Here is a 12,793-nt window from a genome sequence, read left to right as displayed (position 1 = left end):
TATGAAAAGAAAAACTTTTTTTTCTTTGTACACACTGATGCCTTTTCTCAGAATACACCAGCTTACACTTTCCCTAACAACATAAGCCAGACCTCATGCATTTAAAATGCCACCGTGTGCTGGTGAAAGATCCCATCCTCTAGTATACAGTGTTTAAAAAATGTATCACCGCTTCAGCCTTTCTCTTGCAATTTGAATGACACTCAACCAATTACATGTTTTAGTGCTGGAAATCTGTGTGCTTTGGTGTAAAGAAAGTCCTCTTTTCTTTGCTGTATATTCCTCATAAAGATGTCAGTGAGTGGGAGACAATCTCTGTTGAAAAATAAGAGCTTTGCCTCCCAATTTTCTCTGCTGATTACCGACACAACAGCAAGCAAATAAATCACACTGTGACTTGTAATGTGCAGATTACGCAAGTGCATAAAGTAAGTGGGCTCTAGAGCTTTTATTTTGCTTTCAGTGAAGATTAATGAAGAAGGCTGTATTTCATTATATTCCAATCGAATGTCTGTTGTCACTGAAATATGATGAATTACTGATGGCATGCTACGCAATATTATAATATCCCAGTGAGACCTTGACCTACGCTTGGATAAACACACGATATAGTTCAAGTAGTCCACTTCACCCTCTGCACATGCATAGCATATATCTAGCTATGCATGTGATCTCAAAGATATTGTCCTATTATTTATTCATAAAGAAGTAACATCACATGAAAATGTTAATGCAGGCTGACTGAAAAGCACTTATATAGTGACAAAACAAACAGCAATGTACATGTACGTGCATCACACATTGCACCAACAATTTAATTCATATATATAAAAAAAATAATAATTATAATTTCACTATTAATAATAATTTTAACATATTTGAATGTTTCTGTTAACTGGAAAGTCAGGATAAGTCAAGGAGCAGTACGCAGACACGTTAGTACGGTCTGACACTTTCAGATAAGAACCCATTGGCTTTACTCCTTTCCGGGTCACTGGACAGCCACAGTAAAGCAATTGACACGTTCAAGGCCCAGAAAGGTAGTAAGGACATCATTAAAATAGTCAATGTGACATCAGTGGTTCCACCGTAATTTTATGAAGGTACAAGAATACTTTTTTTGTGCAAAGAAAACAAAAATAATTACTTTATTTAACAATTTCTTCTATTCCATGTCAGTCTTCAAAGCAACTATAAAGACTTTAAAGCAAATATACATAGTTTTTAAAAATATGTTTGTGACTTTGGAGCCCTCTATAGTTAAGTAAGTGGAATTCACTGTTGTAAATATATCAGTCATAATTACAGTACATAAATGTACACTTGCATTTGTTGCTGCTGTAAAGTAATTTTGCTCACCAAAACCTGCCCACCAAACTTACATACTCCCAGAACAGTCCTTAGTAGAAGTCAGAATACCATCAAAATTATTTTAAAACTCATATTTCATGGTGAAAAATTAAAGTATACTTTTATGTGACTTTGCAGCCCCCGACATTTAAGTAAGTGGAATTCACTGTTGTTTTAATATTCCACTGTCTTGAAAGTGACGTACGGCCAAGTATGGTGACCCATACTCGGAATTCGTGCTCTGCATTTATCCCATCCAAAGTGCACACACACAGCAGTGAACACACACACCCCGTGAACACACACCCGGAGCAATGGTATCCGCTCACCAAACTTACACCCAGAACAGACGTTTGGTGGAAATAAACAGAATCCATTCTCCGTATTGGAAGTCAGCGTTCTATCAGAATGATTTTGAAACTGATATTTCAAGGTAAAAACAACAACAAGTTTGAATTGTCATTTTTAACACTAAAGACAGAAAAACAGATTCCCAGTACAGAAAGATTTCCTGAGCACAACACAGGAATTAGCAGACTTAGCATACATAAATATTTTGGAGATAAAGTCTTGTGTTTAAGAAGTCCCCCCTGAGTATTTACAGGCAGCTCAGTGTTCCGCTCTATTAATAATCTGACACACTTCACAAGCAGCTTGATTCTTCTTTACAGTGGCTGGTTGGAGTCAAAATGACTCATCTGTGATAGCACAACTTCATGTGAACAGCCATGTTGACACAAATGTGATTTTTCCTTAATGTTGCATATGTCTTTTCCACTGAATTACATGTGTAAACTCATGTACTTAAGGTTATAAAGCCTAGGCCATTGCCCAAATGATGTCATTAAACATTCACTTTTTTATTTACATATCACTTTGTCATTTCCTTTCACAACATCTTTTGCCTAATAAAGAATTTATCAGAACTATCTAAAGAAAAGGGCTGAGAACTACACAACAGACGAACGACCGACATCATGTATTTTATTTTGGCATAACAATAAAATCATTACATTGCACTTTCTCACTGCTGACATTCAGGACTTACAGTTTGGTAGGCTGAAATAGGGCACCTGGAGAACTAATGAAGAAAAAAAATGTAAACAACAGCAAAGCCCATTGTTTGGAAATCAGTTTCCATTTTGGGTATCTGTGGGCCACCGAACAGAAAGTATGTCAAACCAAAGACAGCTGAGAGAAACACGCTCCTCTTGTTAAAGAGTCTTGTGACAACTTTATACAGCGTATTAAGAGCATATTAAGACACGACACCTGAAACAACCCAGATGATATTTGTGTTCAATGTGACAAGAGTCGGAAAATAAATAATTGGGCTTGCTTACAATGAGCAATAATTTCAAAATAGGAATAGTAGAGTACATTTCCCCATAATCTAAAAGAACCGACACAAATGGCAGGCATGTACAGTCGTGGTCAGAATTATTGGCACCCTTGGTAAATATGATCAAAGAAGGCTGTGAAAATAATCTGCATTGTTAATCCTTTTGATCTTTTATTTAAAAAAATCACAAAAATCTATCCTTTCATTGGAGAATAAGAATTAAAAATGGGAGGAAATACCATTATGAAATAAATATTTTTCTCTAATACACATTGGCCACAATTAATGGCACCCTTTTATTCAATACTTTTAGAAACCTCCATTTGCCAGTTTAACAGCTGTACATTTTCTCCTATAATGCCTGATGAGGTTAGAGAACACCTGACAAGAGATCAGAGACCATTCCTTCATCCAGAATCTCTCCAGACCCTTTAGATTCCCAGCTCCATGTTGGTGCTTCTTCTCTTCAGTTCATCCCACTCATTTTCTACATGGTTCAGGTCAGAGGACTGGAATGGCCATAGCAGAAGCTTGGTTTTGTGCTCAGAGACCCATTTTTGTGTTGTTTTTGAGGTTTGTGTTTGGATTATTGTACGGTTGGAAGATCCAAACATGGCCCATTATAAGATTTCTAACAGAGTCAGTCACTAATTGATTTTTTATCTGTTGGTATTTGATAGAATCCATGATGCCATGTGTCTAAACAAGATGTCCAGGACCTCCAGCAGAAATGTGGGCCCACAACATTAAAAAATACACCATTATATTTCATTGTACACATGGGGAAGTTTTTATCCCTGGGCAACAAACCCATCTTGAGTGTTTGCTTCTAAAAAGCTCATTTTTTAGTTTCATCTGACCATAGAAGCCAGTCCCATTTGAAGTTCCAGTCGTGTCTGACAACTGAATATGCTGGAGATTGTTTTTGGATGAGCTAGGAGAATTTCTTGAAACCCTCCCAAACAACTTGTGGTGATATAGGGGCTGTTTGACAATTTTTTTTAAAGGTTTTATGACCGCGAAACTAAACCTTTCTCTACAATTCTCCAGCTGTGGTCCTTGAAGGGTCTTTGGCCACTCAAATTCTCCTCCTCACTGAGACACATTTCCTCTTCCAGCTAGAGTCATAACATTTTCTGTTGATTGGAAATTCTTAATCATTGCCCTGATGGTGGAAATGGGAATTTTCACTGCTCTAGCTCTTTTCTTAAAGCCACTTCACTAATTTGTGAAGCTCAATTATCTTTTGCTGCACATCAGAAATATATTCTTTGGTTTTTCTCATTGTGATGGATGGGTAAGGGAATCTGGACTTTGTTTTCCCTCCTATTTGTATTTCTGTGAAACAGGAAGCCACGGTTGGATAATTTCATGTTCATTATTGTAAATATGAATGGAATCTTCAGAGATATTTTACTCATAAGAATGTCTAGGGGTGTCCAACGTGTATTTGAGAAAAACATTTATTTCATGAGATTTTCCCCCATTTTCAATTGTTTTAGTTCAATGAAAGGTTACATTTTTGTGATTAAAAAATAAAAAAAAAGATCAAAAGTATTAATAATGCAGGTTTTTTTTCAGAGCCTATTTACCAAGGGTGCCAATAATTCTGACCATAACTGTACATATAAAACATTCAAAAGGACAAGGGAATTTTGACATCATTATTTTGCTGACATTGATTAATCCTCATCTCCAAATTAAAGATTTAATCATAGACAGTGTTTCTGGATAAAACTTGAGGTACACATAGGTATTGGTATAGTTATCATCAGAAAGTGCACCTTATACAGCGGCCCCAAAAAGTAATTACACTTAAAGAGATTGTTCACTCAAAAGTGAAAATTCTGTCATTATTTAATCATTATTATGCTGTCCCAAACATGTGTGTGTGTGTGCCCTTTAAGCCACATTAAATGCTGAATTTTATTGCATCAAATAACAAAATCAAATCAAGTGGCATTGTTTAGATAGACAGATAACAAGCACAGTTTTCAAGCTAAAAAAAAATTAAAAACAAGTTTGTTGGGTATTAAATTGTAAAACAAAAAAAATATTTTTCAAAATTAACAAAAAAGTATTCTGACTTTTTTTGGTTGTTAAATGTTAGTGAGGACAACTTCATACATCTACTAAAAATCAATGTGATATATAACTTCATCATCATAATGCGTGCAGCTCGCACATGCATATCAATTTGTTTTTGCAGTAATTAGCTTGTCCACAAGGTGGCGACACTGCCCCAGCCCGTTGCTTAACAGTCAGAAACAAACAGAAAAACAAACTACTGGAGACGGCAACAACAACAGACACTCTAGTTGACAAGCACTTGTGTGAGGAGGTTAAGAGTAGGGTGACCATACGGGCCATTTTTACAAGACTAAAAATGAGGAGAGGAGAGCAGACGGCTCCTTATGATTTGTAACTGCTCTCGCGCCTACCTTGGTGTCTTTTTTGATCGGTGCGCAGCAACACTTCAAGTCAAACAAACGAACAAACAAGTGTGCATATTTGCATTGCTTTGATCGTTCTCTGTAGATCTCACCTTCTCATGCGTAGCGCCACAATTGGTTGATTATGTACAATACCTGCATGTTATTGGTCAAACTACTTTGGATGATTTAGGCAATATTAAAATCCTGGCCAGGATGTGTCCCGTATAAACGGCACATATGGCCACCCTAGTTAAGAGATACATGCAACTCTAGTTTAAACAAGTACAAAGACAATTATATCAGTCATAACTGGAGAGAAATAGCGTAGAAACAGTACAAGGACAAATCTTCACAATGCGCATTTGTTGAGGGCCTGTGTTCGTAAGCGTTCGCGTCAATATCGAAGTATATTTTGGGCTTTAAATGTCACTGACAAAATAGCTCACAGAAACTGAGATTATTTTTAAGAAAAGCTCCAGCAGCATTTGCAGATGCCACTTGTTTAAATATTTAGCTAATTTAAATAAAAATTAAGTTTAAAGTGTGCACTTAAGTGTCCACACACTTTATGAGGCCGCTGTATGTTACATCGACATTTAACTTCACTTTTTAACACTGAGAATGGTCATTTGAAGGCACTCGTCTTTGAGCACTTCAATGTCAGTTTTATAGGCATTCGTTTTGACCTCACTGTAGAAATCGGGCTTCTTCATAGCCAGAGGCGTCTCAACGGTGATGGATGCTCCCATGAGTGCCTCTGGGCTTTGGCCCCGCTGGAAGAGACCGAAGATAGTGGCCAGGGCCCGGCCCACGTCATGACGGGCCCCTTCGTTGACAAAGCAGTAGAGGATGGGGTCCGCCACGCAGTTGAGGCTGGTGAGTGCTAGAGTCACATGATAAGCACCAAACAAGTTCTCCTCAGCACCGCAATCGCAGGGGTTGCTGAGGAAGAGCACACTGCGCCACAACAGGAGCACGTGGTAGGGAGCGAAGCAGAGGAGGACGATGAGGATCAAACTGAGGGCCAGCCTCTTGATTTTGGCCTTCTCTTGGCGCTCTGTGGAGACATTACTGCGCACGGCTCTCAGGATGCCTCTGTACGCAGCCAACATCACTCCCCAAGGTGCCAAGAAACCGAGAAAAGTGCGGTAAAGGTTCATCCCGGCCACCCAATCCTGCATGGGATACTTCTCGAAGCAGAAGGTGTGGTTAAAGCGGTCCTTGAAAAGCTCATCGTGGAAGAGAGGCGCAGAGTTGGCCACTATTTCTGTTACCCACACAACAACGCTGACCAGCAAGGCTGTTTTGACCCTGCGGACTTTAGCAAATTTCAGGGGATAAGCCACTGCCAAGTAACGATCCACAGATATGCAGCAGAGGAAGGCAATGCTGACGTAAATGTTGGTGTAGAAGATAAAACCGAACAGCTTGCAGGATACTTGACCGTGGATCCAGTTGTCATGGTGGACGAAATAGTCGATCCAAAGTGGCAAAGTGGCTATATACAAGAGGTCAGCCACCGAGAGGTTCATCAAGTAGACCCCCAACTCATTCTTTTGTCTGACCTGCATGTACGCGGCCCACAGGGCCATGCAGTTGGTGGGCAAGCCAAGGACGATGACGATAATATACAGCGCCGGCTGGAAGAACTGGTCTATGTTCGATTCCACATTGCACGAGGTTGAGATGTTACACATGGTCTCTTCACTTCCTCAGAGACTGTTATAATCATCAAAATTGGCTGAGGCTTCTACGGTCCCAGCTCAAGCCATGTTTAAAAATAAGATTAGGGAGTCAAGAGGTTTCCTTTTAGCTTTCATGTATTGTATTGTGACTGTAACACTGTTGCCCACTACAGTCTAGCATGGTGGGTCTGATGTGTCACATGTCTCTACCACATTTCATGGCTAGGAGAGGTCTAGGATGTGCCCACAAGAGAACATGCTAATAATCCTCGTAAAACGATCACCATGGAGTGGTTTCAGGTGGGTCAAGTTTTTTTTTAGCAGTATGAAATAGTCACTTCCATCTCTGAAGTTCGCCCAATGACTAATCTCCTTTGGTGTGTCCAACAACATTCATCTGCAAAATAGGAAAAAGAACAATTATGTGAGTCATATGATTCATTATTTACGATCACTGCAATTTTGCGATTTTTATTTTTGTTGAGAAATGTGCTTTTCAGAGCAGTGTTGTGTATTTGTTAGATTAGATTTGCACAGTGATACATTGAGTGTATGTTTTCCTATTCCCACCCCTAACCTTGGTCATCCTCACATTAGCATCTGTTTGTTTGGAGTTCAACTGAATTAACGTTCATTACAAATCTTTTTCTCCAAGGTTTGTATCTGCTGGTACAGAATCTCTAGGAGAAAGTTTTTTCTGAACAGACGTTTGTGCAGATCTTGGTATGAAGGAGGTATTTTTTCTCCTTAGATCAAGCAGATTATATGTACCTTCTAGAATGAGGAAATATGACTTAAAATAAACAGAGCAGAACATGACTTGACAGGTGACCTTTCACATCCTTGCACATGCAAGCCACTTATAAAACCTTTCAGATTCATACAGTATTCCTTAAACAATAAGGAACACAAAATGTATTATTTTATGAATTTATATCATTTATATTTATTTAATAATGTAATAATTTAACAATTTAAACTTCTCATTTGAACAGTATACTTTTATAGTTTTTTTTTTAAATTATTGAAAATAATTTGTAATTAAACAAAGCAATAATGATACTAATTCTTTCCACCTTTACTTCCATCATTTGTCACATGCAGTTCCTGCGCACTCATGAAGTAAAACAAGGAGCCTTTTTGTAAATGGTGCCTTTATTTAACCATAGTGATGTGGCACATCCACAGTGTCTGGAGTGATACCAAGCTTGCTGTTTGCTTCAGATTGTTTATAGATTCATAGAGAAACTGTGACTGTGCAGAAGAGATAAATGGGATATGCTAGTGTGCAAATCAACTGAGTGGCAGTGCATGTGCAAACCTTAGCATCCATATATAAAATCACAATCACAATCACAAAAAAATTAAATAAAATAAAAATCACAATATTATTTCAAACATGCACTAGTAAAGAATCATAATATTTTACTTGTTTTTATTTTTATTTTTGTTCTCCTAAATTAAATGTAGGAACTAATTTTATAACTTCAAAGTAAGTCAGTGTAGCCTAATTTAAACTTCAGACTCAAAGGAAATAGCTGAACAATGTGGAGAAATGACTCAATGTGATTCAGACTCTGGGGATAATGGACAACATCCCAAAACCATGATCAGTTCTCTGAACTAAAATATCTGAAACTTATCCAACTAGAACCTTTTACATTTCAGAATAACTTCAGACTTCTTTTGAAATTGTACATTTTTAATGTACAGACTCTCTGCTGAAACCAGCTTAAGCTGTTTTATCTGGTCGTCCAGCCTCATCATAGCTGGTCAGCAGGCTGATTTTAGAGGGTTTTTTGACCACTTCTTTAGCTCATCAGGCTGGGAGATCAGCTAAAACCAGCTACTCTTAAACCAGCTAAAACCAGCCAACCAGCTTAGGCTGGTTTTAGGTTGTTGTTTTTTTGGATGGCTGGGCCATGATGACAGTTTGTGAAGAGCATATTTTCATCAATTTACTCGCTCTAGATTACTTGGGGGATGATATTCGTGTCACTTACGCGAATAAAAACAACAAGCTCTTCTTTGAATGGCTTGCGCCACAACGTGTCATGCAAATTTCCGCTCAAGTTGACATTTTTGATTGAGGCGAATATCGTGCGTTCACAACAACCGCGTCTTCCGGCGTGAAGTCACGTCTTTGCTTTGACTTTTTATATGTAATCTACTCGCGCAAATAATTCAATTCTCTTTTGGTGTTAACATCATTTACTCACCCTTACGTCATTCCAAACATGTTGGCTACAAAACATTCTTCAGAATATCTTCTTCTGTGTCATGCAGAAGAAAGAAAGTCATACAAGTTTGGAACATGTGAGTGAGTATGATTACAGAATTTTCACTTTTAGGTGAACAATCACTTTAAGAAGGTATCACAGCACAATTTTAGAGATAGGCCTTCCTAGCAGAATGAGGTTTTATTCCAGTCATTAATTAAACAATTTTGACAAACACTTACATAGATTTAGCTGTTTCCCTATTCAAGTAGATGCATTTTCTTGACTGAAAATACTAGTGACTACTAGTGAACTGGTTTGCCTTATAGGGACTATAGAGTCATACTGCTGTCATAAGATTAGGCTACAACATATTTGTCAGTGTTGCAATGCCAAACTCAAAACGGACTACTGCTTTACAAAAGATAATAGACAAAACTAAAACAAAAACCAATTTTGCACTGATGAAACTTGATAAATACAAAATGACCTGCACTCTATTTTGATCACTATGAAAGGTCTAAGACTGAACCAAACAGATCAGTTATTGGAATGACAGAAAACTTCCCTAGTGTGTCACCAGTCTTAAGATATTGCTTGTGAGCTTGATGCTTTTCAATCAGTAGGAAACATGAGATAACAGCAGAGGTTCGATCTAAAACTAGTAAAATCTGTTGTTTTCTAAATCAAAATCAATCCCTCATAATCCTCTTTCTATTACAACTTCTCAAGGTTCGGAGATTGAATTTGTGTCTCAGTATAAGTATCTCAGAATTTTAATTGATGACGCTCTCTCCTTTGGCCCTCATGTCCAGCAACTGGTGAGAAAATTGAAAGTGACCTTGGGCTTCTATTTCAGAATTAGACCAGCCAACCAGTCCTGCCTTTCCTTTGAGGCAAAAAAGAAGCTTGTTGCTGCCTCTTATGTCTGTATTGGACTATGGTGATGTTATATATATGCATGCATCTTCTCAAAGTTTACATGCTATAGAGGTTTATAACAAATCTTAAGACCCTTACTCATCATTGTGAGTTATATGCCCAGGTCGGATGGTCTGCTTTGTCCATCCATAGGTTAAAACACTGGCATGTTTATATTTACAAATCTATCCTGGGTTTTCTTCCCTCATATCTTAACACTTATATCTGTAAAAAATCTGTTCGCAGCTATAGCCTTCGGGAAAACTCGAAAAACTCGTACTGAACTCGGGAAAAAGTCATTCAAATTTCCTGCTCCCTTTGCTTGGAATAATTTGCAAATAAAATTACAGTTTAAGGAGCTGGTCTCACTATATTTTTAAAGGATTTTTAAACAACTTGGAGACGGAAACATTGGGCTGTAGATGTTTTGACTAGTTTTGTAATGATATGCTTGTTTGTGTGTAATTTATGGATGTTATTTGTTAAACCCACGTGATCTTAATCTTGTTAATCTTGGCTAGGACGCTCTTGTAAAAGAGATTTTTAATCTCAATGTGCTTTTTCCTGGTAAAATAAAGGTTATAATTTGTGGTGGCACAAAAACATTTGTGAAACTCTGCATTCTTCATTAATGAAATGGAAGCATTCTAATAGCACATTAACCTGAAACCTGTTGCATGTTTGACAGACCACCAGAGTAAATAAGCTCCCATCATAACACAATGGCCATGGCTTGCAGCTAAAGCTCACACACAATTTATGGGTCATTTCTGGTACTCAGTTTTCAAAGATCTCAAATTCTTGGCTCTCCTAAGGTTTCTTATTAGTTAAATGTGTTTATGGCCATTACGGTGGGTTTAAGTTTAACAAACTCAGACTTAAAGGACATGTGTTTAACATGGGATCTGTTCCTCTAATGCTAGTAAAAATGTATGCTACTTTTGCCAACTGTCAGCATAAGTGACTACACGCTTATGAAATAATCATATTATTTCACGAAATATGGAAATTCTGTCATCATTTACTAACCTCATGTTGTTCTGAAAACAATAATGTCAAAGATACAAACCATACAGAACTTATTTAATGACAACAGATTCTGATATATTAGGACAAACTGCCCAAGGGTACAGCATGTTGCGTAAGCAATGTTTAGTGGCGGGCATTCAATAACTATTGCTATTTCAAAAAATCTATCATAGAGGCCAGACAGGTTTAACATGGTTTTTCTGCATACATACAAATAAATGATAATCGACTCCTGCGAAATGTTATCACATTCCGAGGAAGCCTGTTTAATTAGGTTCAATTTCAAGTGTGTCTGAATACGGTAATTATCTCAATCAAATCAGTCTTATTCCTAAGGCTCAAATGTCAATTTTGTTACCCTGTCCTGTGGATGTAGTTTTCGATTTGTTGTGTGAAACACACTTTCTTGTGTGACAGACATGGTACGTGCAGGGAAAATTAATAGGAAAAGGAAGGCTGGACACTTGACCCCTGAATGACCTGATCTCCCAAGGCACTGGCTCTGTCATGAAATGACAAATGTTGTTATTGTCCAGTATGAAGAAAGAACTGAAGGTTTCTGCAAAGTTACATGCATGAGTACAATAATGCGAATGCGGAAATACCTTCTAAAACAAACTGTTGCATACATAATGAGGTAATGACTTGCTTTTTTTTAGCTAAAAGAGATTATTTAGGCCCAGACCCTGCCAGATGGATTTTATCAGAGCTATTATCAGCTTTATGTTTTGTGACAGTCGTCCCTGTGGTTCAGTGGGGTCATGCTAAATAATGAGTGTAAAACATGATGGCCTTAATAAGACCTTCTCTGCCTTGAACCTCCCTCCTTTCTGGACTGACCCCAATGTTATCACAGCACCCTCACAATAACAAATACAGTTAGCATTTGAAAAGAGGAGCCGGCAGATTTCCAATCAGGAGGTGCCGAGAGACAAGTCTTTCCGCTATTTCTTAATGAAAGAGCTGGAGAGAGACAGGAAGGAAGAGGAAGAGAAAGACAGAGCGAGAGGGAAGCATCCAGAAAAAAGGCTGAATCTAAAATAGAAACATCTAATTATTCATTTATTCACTCATTAGTGGGAGATCAGATCAAGGATACAACAGCCAGGCCTGGAAAAACTCCTGGACGTGCAACAGACACCGGGGTCAAACAAGGTTTATTAAAATGTCCACGGGAAGGACAAAAGGACAGCTAGACTTAAAACTGGATAAAACCTTACTATATGAAGCCCATATCAAAGGTGACAAAAGATGTAGACACGTTTATAGACACACAATGATGCAAATCTAAATATATATTTTTCATCATTTCAAATAATTCCTGTTTGATAAGGTTTTTACAGCTGTGGCACAAAAGAAACGCCTGAAAATAACCTGTACTCTTTATAGGAAAGTGGAAAGTTCTGCAGCAGGCTGAGTGATTCAAAATTGTTCCTGAAATCGCCCAGCAGCAAGAGCTTCTTCAAGGTCAGCTCTTAGAAACCATTTCTTTCCACGAAAAGTCATTCTATTAAATCTTAAAAGTCCTCTCCAGTTGTCACACACAAAAGCTACACACAGAAGCCTAGGTTACTTTACCATAATTATATGAGGGAAAAACGCATGCGAAAAACAGTAATTCAAATCAAGAAATGCAGGTGAGAACAAATCTCTTATATTGTATTTTAAATGGAAAATTATTTGTTTTCAACTTTTTTGGGGAAATTTGAATGAGTAAAACAAGTGTTAATTTCTCCAGTATGTGTGCATCTCATTTGCTGTCATTAGACTGTATGACATACAGCAGCGTATTTACAACGTTCTTGATACTGT

At 37.7% G+C, this 12,793-nt stretch overlaps 1 protein-coding gene across 1 annotated transcript; it reads right to left on the bottom strand.

Annotated features, from left to right (window-relative positions):
* Nucleotides 1-5,729: 5,729 nt before the first annotated feature.
* Nucleotides 5,730-6,824, bottom strand: LOC306854344 (G-protein coupled receptor 4-like; the record flags this gene model as incomplete). Its single annotated transcript, XM_079392277.1, has 1 exon — nucleotides 5,730-6,824. The coding sequence occupies one exon, from the start codon at nucleotides 6,822-6,824 to the stop codon at nucleotides 5,730-5,732; it is 1,095 nt and encodes a 364-aa protein (XP_079248403.1).
* Nucleotides 6,825-12,793: the final 5,969 nt, after the last annotated feature.

The sequence above is a fragment of the Barbus barbus genome (assembly GCF_936440315.1).
Source record: "Barbus barbus genome assembly, chromosome: 34".
Taxonomy (NCBI): domain Eukaryota; kingdom Metazoa; phylum Chordata; class Actinopteri; order Cypriniformes; family Cyprinidae; genus Barbus; species Barbus barbus.
Note: the sequence above shows the minus strand (reverse complement) of the source record. Positions and strands in the feature narration are given on the sequence as shown.